The following is a 25,347-nucleotide window of genomic DNA, read 5'->3' on the forward strand; positions in this document are numbered from 1 at the left end:
GCCCTTCGGAGGGCTAAGTTTCTATTGATTATGACCACTGTCGATGCGTGGCTAATGTGTCTTACATACAGGCTTTATTTAATCTATAAAAACACAGCGCTGTAGAGTGATGAGGTGTAAAATTAAAACATAATAAAGCTCACTGTCAGTTTTAGCTCAGTAGTCATTGCTGAATAAAACATCAAGTAGCACTGGTCCCTAATGTGCTCCAATACAGCAGGTATCATACATTTATTTTGAACACTGCAAAAACTCAAAATCCTATCAGTACTTACAGTTTAGACTAACTTAAAACTTAACTAGAACTTAAAAATAGCCTGACACAAATGTAAATTCAATTGAAACATGTGGGAAAAACACATAGCTTTCAAGTGATGTGTGTTATCAAGCGTAATTACATTTTTAGGTAAGAAATGTTTTTTTTTTTTATATATATAAGATCTAGTTTTTTGAGTGAAAGCAGTGAATTTTTTTTTTTTCTAGTCACATCTGAGATGCAATTGTTGGCTGTTTTCAACAATGTACATCGAAAATAAAGACATTGATTGACTGAAAATGGTTCAACATTGGATTAAATGTCTTTTTTTTCTCATGTATATTTATAATTGCTCTTTACCTAAAAAAAATTTTTTATCCGAATACTCGATTAATCGATAGAATTTTCAGTCGATTACTCAATTACTAAAATATTCGATAGCTGCAGCCCTAAACTAAATTATGAATGCATAAACAATCATATTAGCTCAAACAGAAACTTAACAGGGAGCAGCTCGATATAGCCATGTTACATCAGTTATATAATAATTACTGTTGCCAATAGAGGGCAGTGTGGACCAGTGAGGCCAAAATAATGGAAATAAATGCACTCCTTCAAAACAAACCATTGCAACGCCACTTAAACCAATCCTCGAAGCAGCAAAATCTGATTTGAAGCTTTTTTCCTAATCAAATTACTGGAGATAATTAATTGTTGCAGCACTGCCACTTAACAGTACTCGCATAAGGAGGCAGATGTCTGACCTAATCTGATAGTACAAATGACAGTTTATGCATATTGATGTAACAGTGCAAAAATGATCTACTGTAACTGTACAAATATTGCATATGCAGTACCCAGATTATACATTACCCAGATTGAGACATATGTCTGAACATATTACAAATTGAGATTCATATTATAATGTGTGGCATTAGCAGTGCAATGACCATGACATTTTAGTGCAAACATGAGTAGAGTATGTTTACAGCTCTGGGAAAGAATCGATCACTAACAATATAAAGATGGCGGCGCACACCCAAACAGCGATTTCGAGCTCTCCGTATATGTGTACGTTTTTCAGTAATGTACAGCACTCTGCTGAGCTGTGGTCCCTCTGTAAGTGCTATTTAAAATAACATTGAGTTGAGGTGGGTTGTGGCCCAATAATTTTTATTTTATGGGGGTTTTACGTTGTCCATTTTATTGTGCCATTCTTATTTGCATGCCGGCAAAATTATGTGTTGGTGGGCTCAAAAAATTCTGCACTTGTATGAAATGCTAGTTATTTGATTTTTTTAAAAGTATTTCTTTGTACTACTACTCCAATGACAAATTTATTGCTCTGCAGAAATAAACCTGCTACATTTTTCGAAAATATACACCAATAAGGTTGGCGAGCATATATATCATAGAGGGGGAAAAAATGCTTTATGAGAGTGATTTCTTCTCTTTTTTTCATCACTCAAAGAAAACCGCATATAACTCGCACACAGACACAAGTTTGCTAGCCAGCCATAACATGGCATTAATGTTTCTGCCTTCATGGGCTATTATCTGTGCAATTGCACAACTTAAACATTTGTGTTATGTTTTTGCTGGCTCTTGATCCCATGAAATTGATCTTGCATCTCAAACTTTTAAAATAGGGCAAACTTGTCTCTGTGTGCGAATAAAGTGTGATTTCCTTGGATGTTCATTTTCGTGACCTCAGCACCAGAGGTGGGTAGAGTAGCCCCAAGGGACTGCTCGTAGTTGCCGGCAAAAAGCTATCATTAAATGTGTTGGCAACAAATGTATTAATAGATTTTTATAAGTTAGTTGTTTTATTGATTAGTTGGGATGCAGCCTTATAAACCTGCAACCATGAATGAACTTTAGGTTATCAATAGTGGTGGGAACCTCTGTGTAGCTCACGATATGACTAAATGATACCTACAACACCTTTCAGAGTATGACTCTAATCAGGCACGGCAAGTTTGGCGCAGATATGTTGTATATCTGCCAAGTTATGACTGTTCAAAGTTTGTAGTGAGACAAAATGTTGACGGTCATTTTCACTTTCCTGTTTGGACCCGTCTGCATTAATGAAACCGCAATATTTTTCACCAGGTACCTGAAAACATGGATTAAGGATCCAATGATGCAGGTTTGACGTCAATTGATTTTTTTTTCGCTTGGAGGAAAAGCCTATCTAGTACAAAAAAAAGGACATTTCCTGTTCTCAGCAGGGAGCGCCAGGCCTAATGGGTAATATTTCAATGCAGTCGTGTCCAGGCTGGGATACATCTCATACATGCCCGATATCCAAAAGACTGAACCTTGGATCAGTGAAATTTATTTACTGAATTTGGCGTACCCCGCCCAGGTCAGGCCCATGAAGGAAAACTCACAATTTCAATAACTATAGACCTCAAATGTCTCATGAACCATCTCACCAATTTTGAGGAGGATCCAACTAACTCGTACGCGAATGCGCCAAGGTCTCAATTGTGCACCCTGTAAATTGATATAAATTTCACATTCGATCCAAAATACCCCATTTCCTGTTGCGTTTGCGATATGGGTCCAAGAGACTTCGGTGAAGTTTTGCACAAGATATCGGCGCCCTACATTGAAAAAACTTGATAGGAGAGGCCTTTTTGAAAAATTCAAGTGCACACAGTTGAAGCATTTTGTTACGGTTTTTCGCAAGGTCACAAAAAGATCGAAATTTACACCCGGCAGCTTGTTAAGGCCTTCAGATTGTCCATTTTCATTTGCCCTGAAAAAAAGAACAATAATAATAATCTTTTGCATTACAAGAGGGCTCTCGCACCACTTGGTCCTCGGTTGCTAAATATAAATAACTTCGGAGCAGATTACCACTTCGGGACAGACTTAAAAAAATAATAATGAAAATGTTAAGAAATATGCTTGCCATATTGTGGCAACATGTTCAACAATTTTGCATTTAAAGACTTATGCAATTAACAAATGCCTAAATATTGTAAGGGGTTTTAAACAATGTCGCTTAAGCAATAGGTAATGTTGGAAACATCAGAGTATTGTACAAACTCATTTTCGTGGATGTACCAATGCATTTGCAACTTGGACAAAGAAATGAGAAACTGCTTTTTTTTGATGAGCACAAGTGACACAATGTTAGGAAAATTCAACAGAGCGGAGAAATATACCACAGCAACTGAGAAAAACTAAATGTGCACAGAGGGTTTTCAATTTCAGGCTCACCTTAATCAGCTATCTTTCTCATTACTGCCTTGACGAAACGTTGGCAGTGCGCATGCGCATCACAAGTTAAAAAAAAAACTATGGGTTAATGAAGGCAGAAGTTTACACAAGCGGCTGTGGCAGAGAAGTATTGAGGTTCCCGGAAGAAATTGATGAGTGGTAACTGGCATTTGTGCTAAAAATAAGTTACATGGCCAGCAAAATCCCTCCCTTCTTAGTGAAACCACATGTCTGTCTACTGCAAGACGAATCTGAGGATGTTACTCCCCGAATGACTGTCACTCTCTGCCTTTGAGAACGTCTGTTTCAATGCAGGCAGGCAACTGAAAACATTTGGTTTGAACGTGTGTCACAATTCGATCGTCTCACATCCCAAGACAGAATCGTGACTCCCGAGTTTCGGGATTTTGGTTTCGATTATTGTTACAGGCTTAATGACAATGACAGTAAATTCATGAAATGAGCAGTGAGCATCACTTTGCTTAAATATTGTTCGATGTCGTTTCTTTGCAGGCAACTTCAGCAGCAACAAGCTGAGCTTGAAGTTCACCAGAGAGACGGTCTGACTGCATATGATCTTTCCCAGGTGAAAAAAAACCTCAACTTCTGAGTGAACCAAGATATTAAGAAAGATGCCTCATGAGTAAAATGTCAGCATTGCTCAAAAAGCTATTGAAATGAAGGTAGTGTCATCCTTATTCAAAGTTCACTTTAGTGCTGTCAGTTAAACACATTAATAACGGCGTTGACGCAAATCCCCTTTGACGTCATTCATTTTTTAGAATGTGAAATAAATTATGGGCTTTCCCACCCCACCGTAGTTTGGACTTCAAGACAGTGCACGGTCTTCCGTGGCTGCCAGAGTTGGGCCAGAGAGTCAAGAGTGACATCCTGGTTGTCAGGCAAAATTTATTTTGGTGTTGTAATGGTCGAAGTAGGGCACGGTGAGGCGGCGTGACAAACCTGAACCCGCTTGGCGTGATCAATTATGTTTATTTTCGAGCATGTTTGGATGAAAATGCAACTATGAGCCTCCTGCCTGAAGTCTCCAATTGCTTCGCGCTTCTATCATGGCTGCCATATGTATAGAATAGAATAGAATAGAATTTTTTTTTTTTGTCCTTTATTGTCATTGTACCGTAGCACGATATTTAAAGCTTTGCCATAATTAATTAATTAAATTAATTAAAATTGTTTTTCAAAATCTTGCAGCACACCACAAACTAAAAATGTTCCAAAAATACTTTTTGTACAGTATATTTAATTATAAAATAATTTCTCAATATTTATACTTCCTCCGTGTGAAACGTGAGCCTATTCGGATGAGCACAAAGCCGATAACCTGGCTGGAATTGAAGAAAAACGCACATGAAGCTCTTCTTTAAATGCTCCCACTCTATCTCTGTTTTAATGTTTTATGGCAGTTAGGCTTGAAAAGCTCATAATTAACAGACAGGGGGACTTTACCGCATCAGGGCTGAGCATCACGCTGACAATGGCTTTGCAGGCAGGTAGTATTAATGTCTTTGCCACAGTGTGGGACTTTTTGGTTTTAGCAACAAGTTCAGCAACAAGGCTTTAAGGGCTTTTTCATTTACCTTTGTAGTTTTTCTCAAAAATGTTGCATTTTTTTCCGTGTTTTGACAAAGGTGGACAAAATAGTCCATTGACTTGTTTTGAAGCGACAGGGGTTTCGTTTGGGGATGAAGTTTAAGCTTGCTTGGCACCATGGCACTGTTGGATAGCTGCTGATGTTGTGTTTAAGAACTGCTCGAATTTGTAGCCATCAGCTACCTTGCTGTCCTCAACAATGTGTTGGAATAAAACACAGGGGGAGGATTTACGGTCGTCACATATGGATAAAATAGAAAGGAAACTTTAGTGTATATCGACACTTGACGAGTCTAATCAAATGATGTACAGTAGACGTGCTGGGGTCCACATTGTCGCGGACAGCAAGGTGGCCGATGGCTAGAAATCCGAGCAGTTCTTGAACGCGACATGAGCAATATCTCGCTCTACACATGAGCGAAACTGAAACCTTCTACCTACTCCTTTCATCCTACTGCATCTCTGCCCGACGATGCAAAAAACAAAACAAAAAATGCGATATTGGATACTTTTTCGCGCCACACCTGTCGATCTCTCATGGCACACGGCACACTGGTTGAAAAACACTGAATTAAAAGCAAAAGTACAATAAAGGCTGTTTCAAACTAGCGGCAGCCCATTCTGAAGGGTTCAGCTGGAACCCATTCTTTGTGTATGTGGGAGCGGACTTCTCGGCAAAAGTGTACTGGGGACGGCCGTCTTGGGCGGAACGGCAAGTTCGAATGAATTTGCACCGAGAGGCAGGGACCAAAATAGAGCCTTGCTTTACTTTCAGAGCGCTGCCGCACTAATGTCAACAACGCATCCAATAGCAAAGGGGAAGGCGTACTTATATCAGTGCTATCAGGCTGTTTCAGCAGACGGATATACGCAAACCACGGCTGACGAAACCTTAATAAATGCGCTTTTTTAAAAGTTTCGAAAACCTACACTAAATCCTTAATAAATACTGCTTGTACTATAACAAAAGGCAATTACGCATACCGAAACAAATAAATTACAAATAGAAATAGGAATAATAATATAATAATAATAATATTTCCTGTAAATATGTAACGAATCGGGTTCTAATGTGGCGGACGTGTTTTGCATGCTGTACCTGAACGCACCGCGTGGCTAACTGGGCAAAGAGAGAAAAGTACAGTTGAGCTTTTACTTTCTCTTTTAATGTTTTGTTGTGGCCGTCAACTACGGCGGACTGTAGGCTTGTTGTGTTGCACAAGTTCTGAAATAAATGATTAAAAACCTGACAAAACAGGCGATATCGTGGGCGATGTTACCACGATAATAATTGTCACCTTAACTTATAAAGACTGGCGAACGGAGGTCGGAGGCGGACCGTCGAGAACATAGACATTTTACGGCCGTATTGTCGAGCCAGTTCACGGACGCGCAAAGCACGCTCATATTTTTCTATCATTTCCATCTTCGTTTCAATGGTAAGCATCACCTTTTTTTCACCACCTGCACTGACCTTCTTGGCACTGACATAAATCGTCGAATTTCGAACATGTCGTCGGATTTGGAAACAAATGGCGAGTTATGTCAAATGTACGTCTGATGTCAAAAAGATCGTGTGTCGAAGCGATCGTATGTCGAGGTACCACTGTATTCACCTTCTCACCGAAACTAGTACAACTCTTTTCTGTTTTCTTGTGCAACAATTAAAAATAAACGCATTGGTGCTTGGGACTGTAGTAAATATGCTTGCCGCTTTTCACTTCCTGGCAGCGCCTACCTCAGGCTATGTGGCTCTCATTTTGCGCTTGCCGTGGACCGCTCTTCACACTGGGCTGACGCTAGTGTGAAAAGGCCTTAAGGCTAAAATAAATAACACAGATTACAGTGTACACCGATTGGGAATAAAGTGAATAAGTGACTACCAGCAAGTAGTGATGGATGGGTAATACAACTGACTGCAACAATGTAGACACTGCTGCAAGTATTCGCACCCCTGCAATTCTGTCAGATAATGCTCAATTTCTCCGAGTAAATGATTGCAATTACAAATGCTTTGGTAGTAACATCTATATTTATTTTGTTTGCAATGAAAAAACACAAAAAAGTATGAAAAAAAATTATATCATCATAATTTTACACAAAACTCCAAAAACGGGCCGGACAAAAGTATTGGCACCCTCAGCCTAATACTTGGTAGCACAACCTTTAGACAAAATATCTGAGAACAACCGCTTCCGGTATCCATCAATGAATTTCTTACAGTGCTCTGCTGGAATTTTAGACCATTCTTCTTTGGCCAACTGCTCCAGGTCTCTGAGATTTGAAGGGTGCCTTCTCTAAACTGCCATTTTCAGATCTCTCCACAAGTGTTCTATGAGATTCAGGTCTGGACTCATTGCTGCCCACTTTACATGTCTCCAGTGCTTTCGCTCAAACCATTGTCTAGTGCTTTTCGAAGTGTGTTTTGAGTCATTGGCCTGCTGTAAGACCCATGACCTCTGAGGGAGACCCAGCTTTCTCACACTGGGCCCTACATTATGCTGCAAAATTTGTTGGTAGTCTTCAGACTTCATAATGCACATGGTCAAACAGTCCAGTGCCAGAGGCAGCAAGGCAACCCCAAAACATCAGGGAACCCCGCCATGTTTGACTGCGGGGACCATGTTCTTTTCTTTGAAGGCCTCATTTTTTTCCTGTAAACTCTATGTTGATGCGTTTTTTCAAAAAAGCTCTACTTTTGTCTCATCTGACCAGGGAACATTCCAAAACGTTTTTGGCTTTCTCAGATAAGTTTTGGCAAACTCCAGCCTGGCTTTTTTATGTCTTTGGGTCAGAAGTGGGGTCTTCCTGGGTATCCTACCATAGAGTCCTTTTATATTCAGACGGCAACGAACAGTACGGGTTGACACTGTTGTACCCTCAGACTGCAGGACAGCTTGAACTTGTTTGGGTGTTAGTCGAGGTTCTTTATCCACCATCCGCACAATCTTTCGTTTAAATCTCTCGTCAATTTTTCTTTTCCGTCCACATCTAGGGAGGTTAGCCACAGTGCCATGGGCTTTACACTTATTGATGACACTGCCCACGGTAGACACAGGAACATTCAGGTCTTTAGAGATGCACTTGTAGCCTTGAGATTGCCCATGCTTCTTCACAATTTTGTTTCTCAAGTCCTCAGACATTTCTTTGGTCTTCTTTTTCTTTTCTCCATGCTCAATGTGGTACACACAAGGACACAGGACAGAGGAGGACAGAGAGGAGCCATTTTAACTGGCTGCAAGTGTGATTTCGTTATTATTATTATTATTATTATTATGGTAAATGGTGTTATACCTATATAGCGCTTTTCCACCCTTCAAGGTGCTCAAAGCGCTTTACACTAGCTCGCCATTCACCTACTGGTTACGCAGCACCAGCAGTATCTTGCTCAAGGATACTTAGACGAGTTTATCAGGGCGAAGAATCGAACCCACGACCTCTGGGTTGGGGACAACTACTCCACCACTGAGCCACACCACCCCATTTGGTATCATACCATAAAATCATTTTGTGGGAGAAATTAAGCATTATCTGACTGAATTGAAGGGGTGCCAATACTTTCGGGCAACAGTGTATATGGCAATTTTTATCAGTCATGCAAGCAGCCAGATGGCTACCAGATATGACAGTGCAAATAACAGGTTGTGCATAGATAGTGAGTATATAAGACATTGGAAAATTGACAGTAGTTCATCTTAACAAGTGTCAAGTTGCCCAACGCTTGCTTCTTTTGAGGCTTAAATTTGTATTATGTAAGATGTAAACAACTCCTATGTTAATAGGTATATTTAAAACTTACAGTAAATAATCATTATGTGTATTTATTGAATTTTAACGCGATTAATCATGAATACAAATTTTAATCACTTGACAGCATTAATTAAAATCATCTTGTCACCCCAAATGCCAGGTTCCTGTGGCTAATGTGAGCAGTGGAGTGCATGAGGCAGGGAAGAGCATCGACAAACCAGAGGCCCTTTTCTCTCCGGAAAGAGATCCACGCTTTGCCGAGATGTACACCAGCATCTCCGGCTGTATGACATCACGCACAAGATACAACCTTATGTTATTTCATGTCTTGTTTATAAAGCATTACAATTCCTGATTGACATGGAATTAAGGTTCAAATTATAAAATTTTCTACTTTGTTCCTCCTAATGTCAGTTTAATCCACCCCCAAAAAAACTATTTTGCAGATTTAAACTTGTTAATTGCTTCTTTTACAGCTTAATGCCTCCTTCCCCATTTACCCATTACTGTTTGTTTCTTCCCAGTTATTAACTGGAATTTAAATCTGGTGTTTGTGTCTGTGTGCATAGCGGGCGATAAGAAGATGATGGTTCCCTCCTCTACAGCAGGAGGACAGCAGCTTTATTCCCAGAGTTCTCCATTCCAGCAGGGACACTCTGGAAAAAGCTTCAGGTGAATGCAGTATTCCCGCGGGTCCCCAAAAAGTCTTAAATTTAAAATCTGGATAATGATGGTCTTAAATTTAATGGAAAATTGCAGTAGGTATTAAAATTCCAGACTATGTGTTTAATGCCAAGGAAATCACTACAGTCTGCCTTAAAACTTCTCATGGTGTGTATTTGTTTCATTAATGGCTATGCACTAACATATACTTCATAATGTGGGAAATGAGGCCCATTCGTAGGGGGCCTATTTTCAAAAACTTCAAATTCGAATATTTACAAAACCAAAGCTGCTACAGATCTAAAACCAAAACAGGCACCCACCTTAGCCATATATGAGTTTCCATGAGCAGCTGCATCAAAAAATTCAAAGTGGTTCCCTTATAAAATCCCGATTAACTATTTTCTATATAAATATAACACAACTTAAAATGGCTATAAAAGTCTCAGATTTTCAGAATCAATCATAAATAATATATGAATAGATAATTAATAAATTCTATATACAATCAAAACTTATTATAGAATAGAATATCCCTTTACAGTGGGGCAAGTAAGTATTTAGTCAACCACTAATTGTGCAAGTTCTCCCACTTGAAAATATTAGAGAGGCCTCTACTTGTCAACATGGGTAAACCTCAACCATGAGAGACAGAATGTGGAAAAATAAAACAGAAAATCACATTGTTTGATGTTTAAAGAATTTATTTTAAATCATGGTGGAAAATAAGTATTTGGTCAATACCAAAAGTTCATCTCAATACTTTGTGATATATGTTGTAAGCTCAACGGATAGGGATCAAAACATCTTATTCATCTCTTATATTTTACAGGAGCAAAATGAAAATTAAAAGGGTAAAATCTGTGCTCGCACTGGTGCTCCCATTTTTTTCTCCCCTCTACTCACAAAAAATGATTTCTAGCCGCTTTTGACGCTCGCACTGTACCGCCCTGCCCTATGATAATGAATGTTTGTGTCTACTTCTCTGTTTCCAGTTCCTCGGTGATCCATGTCCCGGGTGTGAATGACATCCAGCCATCAAGTTCATCCAATCAGAACCTAGCTCAGATATCAAGACAACTTAACCCAGGCCAAGTCGCTTGGTCGGGAAACCGACCCCCGTTCTCTGGCCAGGTAATGCACCCCGTGCATTCAAACAGAAGTACAATTAGACCTGCAAAACTCATTGAGTTACAATGCTACCGTGTTCCCATCTGGTGATGAATTAAAGAGCTACTATTTGTCTATACACTGGTCAAAAAATGACGTCTTTAAGATGAGTAAAACAGACGTTATATCCCAGAAAAAATCAAGGGGACGCCGACATCCCAATTTGTAAGCACGGAGTATAAGGTTAAGTACCAAACACAAGCTGCATGGGACAGTCGGGCCGCACTGCTTAGTGGAAGAGAGGGTGTGGTGCTGTACGAGCATGAAGCATTAAAACCTAAATATATATTTTTTAATTGAAAACCCGATCCTTTTCACCCGATTCCGATCCCCTGAAAGATGGCGTTATCGTCACAATTTCAGATCATGTGATTGGATCAGGACAACCCCAGAGAAAATACATTCATAGTACAAGCACATTCATGTTACGAGCTTGGTCGTGGAACGGATTGTGCTCGTATCATGAGGGTCTATTTCATATTTTCTGAAAAATCAGGTCGGGCCTAATCCAGGTGACCTTAAATCTGATTGCAAAAATTAAAATGTGTTTGGGACATCCCTAGTTATAAATTTCATTTCTAGGCGCCTTTCAGGACACTCAAGGTCACTGTACAAGATAGGAAAGAAAAAATGTTAAAATAGACACTTACAGATTAAACTAGAGGTCGACCGATATATCGGGCGGCGGATATATGGACTTATGTTTTTTCGACATCAGCCATCGGCCAATTAACCCCAAAAAAATTGTCTGATTAACAAACAAACAAAATGAGCCGATTAAAAAAAATGCTAAGGCATCTGTTTGGGCAACTGTGGCCACCATTGACTGATGGTAGGACCCCGTAAGGACCCCACAGTAGCTTGAAGTCAGGCTGCTACAGGAAGCTTCAGTCTTGCCTGTTTTGTATCTACTGTATGTATTTTCTTCTATCTTGCATGATAGAATATGCAATGTTGCTTTAGCCTTTTAATGTGTTTACTGAGTGATCCTTTAACTCTAAATGTAACTTGTAGCGTTAGTGTAGATTCGCGTAAGCATTAGCTTTAGCATGGTGATCATCCTCTTGAACTCTCACTTGTTTACATCTCGTCGTGACGTCCTGGTGGGTTAACCGTAATTTTCATTCTATAAGCCGCTACTTTTTTACTTTGAAACCTGCGGCTTATAGTCCAGTGCGTCTTATTTGTTGATTTATTTGGGTTAATAGGTAAGACTTTATTTGACAGCGCCGTCATAAGACCGTCATTATTATGACATGACACTACCATGGGCATTACTGAATGCTTATGTCATGAAGTTTCATTTGGCAAATTTTGTCACTCACTCCATTTATGTCCAGCTTGGATCTTTTACATCCATTCAAAAGTGAGATCATTTGCCGGATAACACTAAATGACATCTGTTATAAGCATTCATTAAAGCTCATGACCGTGTCATGTCATAATGATTGTCGAATGACGGTCTTATGACGCCACTGTCAAATAAAGTGTTACCAAATACCATAATTAGCAATTAATGAAACAACTGGAACTCTACTGAAGAAATATTTAGCACAGAATATGAATTTTCATTGTTATCTACATCTGTAGGGCAATGCATGCTGGGAGGCATGATGGACAGCAACAGTGTTGACAGCAGGTGGCAGCAGAGGTTGACTGTCTCTCCCATGGGAGCATGGATGGCCAAATGAAGCTTCTTGAAGCTTGTCATAAGACAAAATGATCCTCCATGAAGCTTTGACCCAATTGGCTGCAAAAGCTTCATGGTGGTTCATTTTGTCTTAGACAGTCGTATGATGCTGCTGTCAAAGTGTTACCAGTTAATATCTTTTTGTGTAAATATCCCATAATACAGTGAGGACAGCTGCGGCTTTTAGAACAGTGCGGCTTATCTATGAACAAATGCTGTTTTCGTGCCAAATTTGTCGGGTGGTGGCTAATAATCAGGTGTGCCTTATAGTGCGAAAATTACGGTAATTGTTTGAAAATAATGTACTGTTCTTACTGAGTGTGTATAATTATAAAAAGAAATGCTGCGTTCATTCTTTTTACTCTCAGGTCGTCATTGTATCGTAATTTCTGGACTATTGAGTGCCCCTGATTAGAAGCCTCACCCAGTAAATTTTTAAAGGAAAAACCATTTTGTACATAGATAAGCCTCTCCTGTCTTTAAGCCGTGTGTGCCCACATAGTAACATGAGATATTTACAAAGAAATACACAGAGTTTTCTGAATTTTAATAACATACCTTAACTTTCCAAACAGCGCCAGCAACATGAGTTACGTAGCAGCAACACAGCAGTACAGCACTAACTGGGCTGGTTATTAGAAACATAAAAGTCTTTGTTAGCCATCTTCATCTTCCTCCTGTGCACTGAAACCACGGAAGTCTTCACCCTCAGTGTCTGATATGAATAGGGTCAGATACATTTCGCCACGGACCTTCTCAGTGTGTCTTTCGTTCTCGCTTTCAATGTCTCTCATAATGAGGCAAATTCACTCTTGAGCATGTGCCGTCCTCTTTGTGATGCAGCAGACCGGCTTTTCAAAACCCCTTGTTGATGGTGGTTTTTTTTTCACACTGCTCCACGCTGTCAGGATCCACTAGCACACTTGTGAAAAAGTTGCTCTTCGCATGCAGCCAGTTTTGGTAAATGATCTCTCGCCGCTGGTCATCCAAGCCTCCCATTCAACTTGTTCAACACATTTTCCATGATGCGGGTTTGTTAATTTTACTCATGCACAAAGATGAGGGTCTGCTACTTTTATTCTTCATGCACAAAGCACAAAGTTAAATTACTGGTAATAGTGCAAACTAACGTCTTCCTCGACACATATATTCCACGTGTCTCACTCTTACATTTTATGCTCAAGTGCCCTTGGCGTCCATTAGAAAAATCGATAAATTGGCAGCATCATTGCACACGCCACAGGATTCAAAATGAAGGGAAAAAGTTGCGACTTGTAGTCCAGAAATTACAGTAAATTTGAAGCTGTTGAACCAAAAAAAAGTTAATCGGCTTTGGATATCAGCAACTGGCTGATTTTTTTTTTTTTTTTAGGTCGACCTCTAGATAAAACCCACAAGAACATGAAATTACAAAGTAAGAATAGTGGAATTATGACTAAATTCATATAATACAAGGTAAGGGTTAATTAAGGTTTCCAGCAAATGAATCGACTCATTGCACTGAGATAATTTAGAGGAAAGAGGGCTGATGTTCACAACCCCTGAACAGATGGTAAAATCTGACATCATGTTCAAGTTTAGAGCCTGAGCAAATTTTGAGTCCCTTTTTGGCCTTTTGAGTAAAATGTTGTTCCAACAACAATATAAATCTGTCTGAACAGGATGAGGGACCCATCTGTGAGGGCAAATAAACTTGACAGATTGTTCACATTTTCAGGCTTGTTTAGTTAGGTTTCATTGGAATGAATGTCGGATGGGCATTGGATAAAATTAATTCAAGTCAGAGCTCACATTCTAAAGATAATGGTCCAGATGTTCTACTTTGTTGGCTTTGTCTGCAGTCATTTGTTATGTGCATTCACACATACAAGTGAAACTTTCTTTTCAAAATTTCTGATATTGGTGAATAATTGTACAAGAAGGTAAAATTTCTATTTCATTTTCAAATGCATTTAACAATTTGGCCAACTTGTTGAAAAATACCTGTGTATGTTTTAGCATAGACTTCATGATGTGTTAACGGGGCGCGGGGCCGATAAATAGGGGGCTTACATTGTTGGCAGGGCCGTCAAAGCTGACCGGGTGGAATCACAGACAAAAAGCTTTTTTCGTTTAAAATTCTTGTGAATAAATATTTAAATCCCTGAATTCTTTATAGATATGGACGTAAAACAGTCTCGATTCTTGGTTAAAAGCAAAAAAAAAGTGCAGTTAGCATTTATTTTACGTAAATATGTTGAAGTACAATGCTAGTCTGTTTGTAAATTTAGCTAGCGGCCGTCTTATGTAAACAGCTATTCCAGTGAAAATTCTTGTGAATAAATGCTTAAATCCCTGAATTCTTTATAGATATGGACGTAAAACAGTCTCTTGGTTATTCTTGGATTCTTGGTTAAAAGCAAAAAAAAAAAAAAAAAAAAAAAAACATGCAGTTAGCATTTATTTTACGTAAATATGTCGATGTACAATGCTAGTCTGTTAGTATGTGTAGGTAGCGGCCGCCTAATGTAAACAGAGCTTTTCTGGTGAAAATTGTTATGAATAGATGCTTAAATCCCCAAATTGATTATGGATATGGAGGTAAAATATTCTTGATTCTTGGTTAAAAGGAAAAAAAAAACGTGCAGTTAGCATTTATTTTACGTAAATATGTCGAAGTACAATGATGCGCGAGTCTGTAAGTGAATGTAGCTAGCAGCTGCCTTTTGTAAACAGAGCTTTTCTGGTGAAAATTATTCGTGAATAAATACTTAAATCCCTGAATTCTTTATGTAAATGGACATAAAACAGTCTCGATTCTTGGTTAAAAGAAAAAAAATGTGCAGTGAGCATTTGTTTTACGTAAATATGTCGAAGTACAATGCTAGTCTGTTAGTGAATGTAGCTAGTGGCCGCCTTATGTAAACAGCTTTTCCGGTGAAAATTCTTGTGAATAAATGCTTAAATCCCCAAATTCTGTATCGATATGGATGTAAAACAAGTCTCGATTCTTGTTGAAAAGACAAAAATATGTGCAGCTAGCATTTATTTTACATAAATATGTCGAAGTACAGTGCTAGTCTGTTAGTGAATGTAGCTAGCGGCCGCCTTATGTAAACAGAGCCTTTCCGGTGAAAAATCTTGTGAATAAATGCTTAAATCCCCAAATTCTTTATAGATAAGGACACAAAACCGTCTCGATTCTTGGTTAAAAGCAAAAAAATGAGCAGTTAGTATTTATTTTACGTAAATATGTCGACGTACAATGCTAGTCTGTCAGTAAATGTAGCTAGTGGCTGCCTTAGGTAAACAGAGCTTTTCTGGCAAAATTTCTTGTGAATAAATGCTTAAATCCCCGAATTCTTTATAGATATGAACTTAAAACGGTCAATTCGTGGTTAAAAGCAAACAAAACGTTCAGTTAGCATTTATTTTACGTAAATATTGTGAACTATGATTACAAAAATCAGGCGATCATTGTTTTGGCTTATGGTTTGTCAAATATCTAACAAACATTTACTGTTTACATTACAGTCCAGTAAAGCACAGTCCAGTCCTTTTGGTATTGGCAGTGGACACAGCTACCAGACCGATCCGGCCTCCTACAGTCCCCTTTCATCTCCAGCCACATCATCACCCAGCGGCAATGCCTACTCAGGGCTGACAAACCGCAGCACAGCTTTTGGTGAGTTTTTAGCAGAACAGTCATCAGTGTTAGCTCACCTCAGTAAAGGTGAGCTAAGCGGTTGTCTAAGGCGCCATCTAGTGGAGGGGGGCCCCGAACTACTTTGGGGGTTTAAAAAAAAAAAAAAAAATCCCTTCCCGTATGTTTTTTACCACGTCAAGTACATTTCAATGTACATATAAAACAATATATTAATTATTTGCAGAACGACCACTGGTCTAAAGACGTTACCGTGAGTCAGATCATGAACTGGCGCCCTGAACCTCTTGTTGCTTTTGTTTTGTTCCTCATTCAATTCGATTTCAATTCAATTTTATTTGTATAGTCCTATATCACAACAAGGTTGTCTCATAGGGCTTTACAGAGTCATTTTGATACACCGTCAGATACAGTAGATGAATGAGATGAGTTCATGTCCTGGGCATCCCCCATCCTTAGACCCTTAATGGCGGCAAGGACTCCAAAAACCCAGCCTCATGTATTCCTGTTGAAAGTGAAAAGGGTGGGGAGGGGCTGTGCATCATTTCACTGTGTTCGCGGCTAGCACTATTGATGAATGAATGAATGTCTCATTTGGGCCATTATTTTTATAGTGTGACATTAGGACGTAACAGTGGACACTATCAGAGGGGAGCTTGTGTGCTCAAGTTAGCCCTCAGCCTAGCTTTTCTAGCATAATAGCAAACATGGTTTTGGATACTTGATGAGAAATATATCATTTTACAAATAAAATAATTTCTTTGATATGTAGCTTTAACGGAGTGGACACATTATGATTACACACTAACGCAACTTAACGGAACGGACAATAACACTGGGGACGGCCAGGGAACTTTTGTTTTATGCTGTTCCAGTGAGATTTACAAAGATGACAGCTTGAAGAAAACATCAAAAGTGCCTCAGTCCTTGATGATATGGGGCTGCATGTGAGGCAAAGGCACTGGCCTAGCTGTGAACCATTTTTTCCAATTTCGACCACAGGTTTTCAATAGGGTTGAGATCCGGGCTATTTGCAGGCCATGACATTGACTGGATAAGTCTTTCCCCAAGGAATGCTTTAACAGTTTTAGCTCTGTGGCATGATGCATTGTCATCTTGGAAAATGACAAACATATTTTCAATTGAAGGAATAAGAAAGCTGTCTAAAATGTCAATGTAAACTTGGGCATTTATTGAAGATTTAAGATGACTTTCTGAAGAAAACATCAAAATTCCGTCAGTCCTTGATGATATGGGGCTGCATGTCAGGCAAAGGCACTGCAGAGATGGCTGTAGTTAAATCTTTAGTTAAAGCCTTTTATTTGAGTTTGTTCTACATGATAAAATGTCTGAGTGAGTTCTCGTCTGAGACTGGTGATGCCATACTTTTGGCGAGGGGTTGTAACACATGTTTTTGGATCGTTATTTTGAGATTTTGGGGTGTATAGGGGTACTTACAGGGTTAATTCTGATTTACGCAAAAAGTTGGGTTACGTCGCCAGCGTAGGAACGGAACTCGTTCGTAACCCGGGGACTACCTGTATTGAAAAAAATATGTATTGTCATTTATGGATGTGCTTCTTGCTACACTTTCACCTAGGGCACCTAGTCACCCAGTCATAGTTCTAGAGTAGCAAGACTAACTCAACAGAGGAAACATTACATATGATTGTTAAAGTTGAGTACTCCTTGCCTCTGTTTATAATAAAAGTTTCTACACTCAACGATAAACATGTTGTAATGATCAGTCATTTCCTGCTGCTGCAAAATGAGCCCAGAAAAGCATCTTTGTTCAAAGTTGCATTATAGCCCGTCCAATAGTTTCACTAACCCAATATCACCATTTTTTGAGCCACACGATCGGTCTAGCTGAAAATGGAAATGGGAACAAACTGACAGCCTCGGTGTGGTTCAGTGGAGGCTGCTCGTCAAGCAGCTGCTCACGCCTCCCGCTGTTTGTTGTCCACATGATGAGCGCAATGAAGCTTGTCGGGCCTGTAACAGCTATTTGATGGCCTTTTAATGGACACAAACATTAGCCAAATGGATTATCTCTGCATTGCCACTTTTTCCTCTCTCACCGTCCTCATAGACTGATTCTAAGACTAATGAAGCTGGTTAGAGCCATGTCATACACACGGTCTGCTGCATGGTTTTCTTAACAATTTGTTATGAAGTTTATCCATGTCTCCCTGAACTCCTTTGTGGTTTGTTCATTACTTTCCATCTGCATCTGTTTTTTCCATGTTCCCACTCTGTCAACATCTTGTTTGTAGCTATTTGCAGAGCATATCAGCACTATTTTTATGGTCAAAGAAGAAAATGTTCCTACTGTGGTGGCAGACTGGCCGCTTCGTATTTGTTTTTATGTCATCATGAAAACAAAAATGTTCTGTTATTATCAGTTAACACATATCTAAACAACACGTGACTTTATAGCACGTCTGCCTCACAGTTCCGACAACCTTTTAGTTCTCCATCTACTGTAACTACATGGGTTTTCGCAGTTTTTCTTTCACGTCCCCAAAACATACATTTTAGGTCAGTAGACCTTAGTTCAAAATGTGACATCACTGCACTTCCGCCAAATAGTGTGCTGCTATTTCGGCAGCGGTGCTATGTTCGTACGTATGTTGCCCCTTTGCAAGGCTCTAAAAAAGTTTTTTGCGGTTTTCCACTTTCCTGAACCCAAGCTCTTAGAGTGTCGAGGGCTGAAAAAGACAGGAAAAAGAGCCGACCCTATCCAGAGGGAGCTTTTTTATCGAAACCTTTTTCTTGTGTGCATTGCCTTACGCCACTGATACTGACATTCATCTGTTTCAACAATCTATCCTTTACCACCATATGCCCGGTCTTTATATATTATATATTATATCCTCTGGTTTTCTTACATCTGTCACCGTTCTTGGGGGTAATTTACATTGCTATTTTTGTGTAGCGATCGCAAATGCTACTCAGTGACAGCAATGAACACTTTTAATTTTTTCACTAATGACAAATCTTAATTCTATAAATTACTTACACTTCCCCCCTTACTAAAGTTGTTTTTTACAACAGAAAAGGGAACAACAGTGGCAGTCAGATACCTTTTTAATTTTTTTCAGGTCATTCATTGTCAAACATAAGCAGCACGGCAAAACGCCAGGCTAAAAATAATAAGTAAAAATATCAGAATGGCTTACTTCTTCGTCCTCTGTAGGAAGAAGAAGGTTAATGGCTTCACCTTGCTAGCATTAAACTGGTCTTTTGACGTCCGCGCAAGTTAATCCCATTCTTCACATTTTGACCTGCATGTTGCAGAAGCCCGCTGTTATTTTGTTATAGTTTTTCTTTATTATTGTTGCCACAATAAAGTGGGTAAGCCAATACAGACTCATCTCCTTCTTCCCCCCATTGGAGGCTTTACATTGTTTTGGATCGGACTTTTCGGCAAAAGTGAGCGTTGGACGACCGTCTTGGATGGAACGACAAGTTTGAATGAAATTGCACCGCCGCGCGAATGTCGACAACGCATTCAATAGCAGAGGGAAAGGCGTACTTATATCTGTGCTATCAGGCTGTTTCGGCAAACTGATAAATGCAATCTCTGCTGACGAAACCTTGATAAATGTGCTTTTTTAACCAAGTTTCACGAGCTCTGGGACACTCAAAAAATGACTCTCATATGTCTCCTTGCTAAAGTAATTGCTACATCGATATGTGTTTGTGTGGAAATGTAGTTCACGAACAACAACAAAAACTATTCACCTTCCACCGAAACTAGTAAAACTCTACACGGCAATTAGAATTTCCCCCTACTCCTTGAAATGGGTCCATTACAAGTGCGTAGGTTTGGTCTCAATATTGGTAGGGACGATACAACAGCATAACGTGCATGTACACTTTTTGCTGGGGACGGGACATTAATAAAACCAAACAGATTAGGGGGAACGAGTGTCAGGGCTACATTTCCCTCCAATACGAACCTAATTAATTGATAGGCTGAATGATCAGTGCAAGGCTAAATGATCAGTGCAAAATAAATCTGTAATGACTTGTACAAACTTTCACACTGCAAATTTATAACGTTTTAATCTGATGATTTTTCTTAAATCTATACGAATAATTTTCTCCATCTTGTTTTGGGTGTTAAAGGCTAGTTAACAGATTAATGGGTCAGATTATTCAATTTACTTTAGGTAAATATTACCATTTGTTCTTATTAGGCCCAATTTTTCACCAAAATCAAGTGAAAAGTTGTTTTCAAATAATGTTTTGAACAATATCACTTCTGGAATTAAAAACATTTCTGACGAAAAAAAGCTTCTTTTTTTTTTTTTTTTAGATTAAATATACTCACTTTTTGCTTAAAATAAGTGCCCTAAGATTATTTTCAGATAGCTATTTTGCTTATTTCAATAAATCTGAGTAAAATTCACTTGAAGCACGAGCAGATAATTTCACTTATTTGTAGTAGATTTACACTGAAAACAAGGGAATTTAACTTGTCACCAGCCAGTCAAACGTGCGTTTGAGGGGGAAAAATTGTGTCCGTCTGAACGTAATGAAAGTAATTTACTTAACAATGGTAGGGTCAATTCTATCCTTACAAAATATGTGAAGACAATCTAAATGACCTCGATAACTGAACTCATTATATAATGCAAATAAGACTGCTTAAAAGTAGTTGGAGACAATTTGAGCATCCTGAAAAGTTCCTAGTATTATGTCTCTAACGTCCCTATGCAAACCTACGCCATTGGTCCTTTAACAGAAGGACTATTATTGTTGTGTTAATGTAGCATACAGTGGGGCAAATAAGTATTTAGTCAACCACTAATTGTGCAAGTTCTCCTACTTGAAAATATTAGAGAGGCCTGTAATTTTCAACATGGGTAAACCTCAACCATGAGAGACAGAATGTGGAAGAAAAAAACAAACAGAAAATCACATTGTTTGATTTTTAAAGAATTTATTTTCAAATCATGGTGGAAAATAAGTATTTGGTCAATACCAAAAGTTCATCTCAATACTTCGTTATGTACCCTTTGTTGGCAATAACAGGGGCCAAACGTTTTCTATAACTCTTCAAAAGCTTTTCACACACTGTTGCTGGTATTTTGGCCCATTCCTCCATGCAGATCTCCTCTAGAGCAGTGATGTTTTGGGGCTGTCGTTGGGCAACACTTTCAACTCCCTCCACAGATTTACGATGGGTTAAAGATCTGGAGACTGGCTAGGCCACTCCAGGACCTTGAAATGCTTCTTACGAAGCCACTCCTTTGTTGCCCTGGCTGTGTGTTTGGGATCATTGTCATGCTGAAAGACCCAGCCACGTCTCATCTTCAATGCCCTTGCTGATGGAAGGAGATTTACACTCAAAATCTCTTGATACATGGCCCCATTCATTCTTTCCTTTACACAGATCAGTTGTCCTGGTCCCTTTGCAGAAAAACAGCCCCAAAGCATGATGTTTCCACCCCCATGCTTCACAGTGGGTATGGTGTTCTTCAGATGCAATTCAGTATTCTTTCTCCTCCAAACACGAGAACCTGTTTTTCTATCAAAAAGTTTGATTTTGGTTTCATCTGACCATAACACATTCTCCCAGTCCTCTTCTGAATCATCCAAATGCTCTCTAGTGAACCGCAGACAGGCCTGGGCGTGTACTGGCTTCAGCATGGGGACACATCTGGCAGTGCAGGATTTGAGTCCCGGGCGGCGCATTGTGTTACACTGATAGTAGCCTTTGTTACTGTGGTCCCAGCTCTCAGTAGGTCATTCACTAGGTCCCCTCATGTGGTTCTGGGATTTTTGCTCACTGTTCTTGTTATCATTTTGATGCCACGGGGTGAGATCTTGCATGGAGCCCCAGATCGAGGGAGATTATCAGTGGTCTTGTATGCCTTCCATTTTCTAATAATTGTTCCCACAGTTGATTTCTTTACACCAAACGTTTTACCTATTGCACATTCAGTCTTCCCAGCCTGGTGCAGGTCTACAATTGTGTCTCTGGTGTCCTTCGACAGCTCTTTGGTCTTGGCCATAGTGGAGTTTGGAGTGCGTTGTGGACGGGTGTCTTTTATACCGTTAATCAGTTAAAACAGGTGCCATTAATTCAGGTAACGAGTGGACCCTCGTTAGACCTCGTTAGAAGAAGTTAGACCTCTTTGACAGCCAGAAATCTTGTTTTTTTGTAGGTGACCAAATAATTATTTTCCACTCTAATTTGGAAATATTTAAAAATCAAACAATGTGATTGTATTTTTTTTTTCACATTCTGTCTCTCATGGTTGAGGTTTACCCACGTTGACAATTACAGGCCTCTCTAATCTTTTCAAGTAGGAGAACTTGCACAATTGGTGGTTGACTAAATACTTATTTGCCCCACTGTATTAGGGCCAAATAAAAGGAAAAAGGACTACGACATGTAAGTCGTACTATTGCTATGAGAAAAAAAAGTTGTATCATTACGTAGGGAAATGTAGCTGTAATCAGCTTCGCATTTTATGTACATGTACTGTAGCTGAAAGCTACAACATTAGCCTGGCTAATGAAATATTTCAAATAGATCTTTGTTATGGTTCCTCTGGGGAAATAAAATGTGGGAAAAAAATTGCCATGATAAGACGCAATTTTGCCATGGCACGACATGGTGAGGCGGTCTGACTCCGATGCAGCCTACCACCGCAGCTTCAAAAAAATCCTCGGGGAAACCCTGAACTGTATGTAAAATAAGTTGTCTGAGGGTTTAAGAGGACCCTCATCTTTGGCATTAACCTAATTCTAACGCAAATTCTATGCTAACGCTACCAGATACATTTAGTTTGATGATCACTCAGCACCGACCTTTAAAGGCTAAAGCAACATTGCATATTCTCTCTGGCCAAGATCAAAAACAAATCTTACCGTGTGTATTTCAAGTAAGCAAGCCTGGAGACCGGAGGGAACACTGGTAAGTTGGGGGACCGCAGTACGTCACGAGTGACACAACCAGACACTGCTATGATGCAGGATAACTTCACATAGAATGTCACACATTGTAAACATGTGACGGAAAATATTGCACATTGTCGTTCTCGTCTCCATCCATCCATCCATCCATCCATTATCTTCCACTTGCTCCGGGGTCGGGTCGCGGGGGCAGCAGCTTTAACAGGGAAGCCCAGACTTCCCTCTCCCCAGCCACTTTAACCAGCTCCTCCGGCGGGATCCCAAGGCGTTCCCAGGCCAGCCGAGAGACATAGTCTCTCCAGCGTGTCCTGGGTCGTCCCCGGGGCGTCCCGCCGGTGGGACATGCCCGGAACACCTCTCCGGAGAGGCGTCCAAGAGGCATCCGAACCAGATGCCCGAGCCACCTCAGCTGGCTCCTCTCAACGCGGAGGAGTAGCGGCTCAACGCCGAGTCCCTCCCGGATGACCGAGCTTCTCACCCTATCTCTAAGGGACAGCCCGGACACTCTGCGAAGGAAACTCATCTCGGCCGCTTGTATCCGGGATCTTGTTCTTTCGGTCACGACCCACAGCTTGTGACCATAGATGAGAGTAGAAACGTAGATCGACTGGTAAATCGAGAGCTTTGCCTTTTGGCTCAGCTCCTTCTTCACCACTAAGAACCGGTGCAGCGTCCACATTACTGCAGACGCTGCACCGATCCGCCTATCGATCTCTCGCTCCCTCCTACCGTCACTCATGAACAAGACCCCAAGATACTTGAACTCGTCCACTTTGGGCAGGATCTCATCCCCGACCCGGAAAGGGCACTCCACCCTTTTCCGACTGAGGACCATGGTCTCGGATTTGGAGGTGCTGATCTTCATCCCAACCGCTTCACACTGGGCCGCGAACCGTTCCAGTGAGAGTTAGAGGTCACGGCTTGATGAAGCCAACAGCACCACATCATCTGCAAAAAGCATAGATTCAATGCTGAGGTCACCAAACTGGACCCCCTCAATGCTTCGGCTGCGCCTAGAAATTCTGTCCATAAAAGTTATGAGCAGAATCTGTGACAAAGGGCAGCCTTGGCGGAGTCCAACCCTCACTAGGAACGAATTCAACTTACTGCCAGCAATGCGGACCAAACTCGGACACCGGTCGTACAAGGACCGAACAGCCCGTACCAAGGGGCTCAGTACTCCGTACTCCCGGAGCACCCCCCACAGGACTCCCCGAGGCACACGGTCGAACGCCTTCTCCAGATCCACAAAACAAATGTAGACTGGTTGGGCGAACTCCCATGCACCCTCGAGGACCCTGCAGAGGGTGTAGAGCTGGTCCACTTTTTCATGGCCGGGACGAAAACCACACTGCTCCTCCTGAATCCGAGATTCGACTTCCCGATGGACCCTCCTCTCCAGCACCCCTGAATAGACTTTACCGGGGAGGCTGAGGAGTGTGATCCCTCTATAATTGGAACACACCCTCCGGTCCCCCTTCTTAAAAAGGGGAACCACCACACCGTTCTGCCAATCCAGAGGCATTGTCCCTGATGTCCACGCGATGTTGTAGAGGCGTGTCAACCACGACAGCCCTAAAACATCCAGAGCCTTTAGGAACTCCGGGCGGATCTCATCTACCTCCAGGGCCTTACCACCGAGGAGCTTTCCAACCGCCTCAGTGACTTCAGCCCGAGAGATCGAAGAGCCCACCTCGGAGTCCCCAGACTCCGCTTCCTCAAAGGAAGGCGTGTCGGTGTAATTGAGGAGGGCTTCGAAGTATTCTCCCCACCGACTCACGACGTCCCGAGTCGAGGTCAGCAGTACACCATCTTCACTATGCATGGTGTTAATGGTGCACTGCTTTCCTCTCCTCAGACGCCGGTTAGTGGACCAGAATTTGCTCGAAGCCATCCAGAAGTCGTTTTCCATGGCCTGGCCGAACTCCTCCCATGTCCGAGTTTTTGCCTCGGCGACTGCCGAAGCAGCAGTCAGCTTCGCCAGCCGGTACCTGTCAGCTGCCTCCGGAGTCCCACGGACCAAAAAGGCCCGATAGGCCTCCTTCTTCAGCTTGACGGCATCCCTTACCGCTGGTGTGCGCCAGCGGGTTCGGGGATTGCCGCCACGACAGGCACCAACTACCTTACGGCCACAGCTCCGATCGGCCGCCTCATCAATGGAGGTGCGGAACATGGCCCACTCGGACTCAATCTCTCCCACCTCCCCCGGGACAAGGGAGAAGTTCTGCCGGAGGTGGGTGTTGAAACTCTTTCTGACATGGGATTCTGCCAGACGTTCCCAGCAGACCCTCACTATATGTTTGGGCCTGCCAGGTCTGGCCAGCATCTTCCCCCGCCATCGGCGCCAACACACCACCAGGTGGTGATCAGTTGACAGCTCCGCCCCTCTCTTCACCCGAG

General features: G+C 41.0%; 1 protein-coding gene across 2 annotated transcripts in view; it reads left to right on the forward strand.

Moving 5' to 3' along the window:
- arnt2 (aryl-hydrocarbon receptor nuclear translocator 2) overlaps positions 1-25,347 on the forward strand; it is a 146,533-nt gene that overhangs the window by 100,832 nt on the left and 20,354 nt on the right. For both annotated transcript variants that reach the window (XM_057839603.1, XM_057839612.1), the window contains 5 exons: positions 4,001-4,073; positions 9,009-9,132; positions 9,418-9,520; positions 10,507-10,645; positions 15,885-16,035. In XM_057839603.1, coding sequence (XP_057695586.1) covers positions 4,001-4,073; positions 9,009-9,132; positions 9,418-9,520; positions 10,507-10,645; positions 15,885-16,035 — 590 coding nt within the window. The remainder of the gene's footprint in view (positions 1-4,000; positions 4,074-9,008; positions 9,133-9,417; positions 9,521-10,506; positions 10,646-15,884; positions 16,036-25,347) is intronic.

Source organism: Corythoichthys intestinalis, chromosome 1, assembly GCF_030265065.1.
Source record: "Corythoichthys intestinalis isolate RoL2023-P3 chromosome 1, ASM3026506v1, whole genome shotgun sequence".
In the NCBI taxonomy this organism is placed as follows: domain Eukaryota; kingdom Metazoa; phylum Chordata; class Actinopteri; order Syngnathiformes; family Syngnathidae; genus Corythoichthys; species Corythoichthys intestinalis.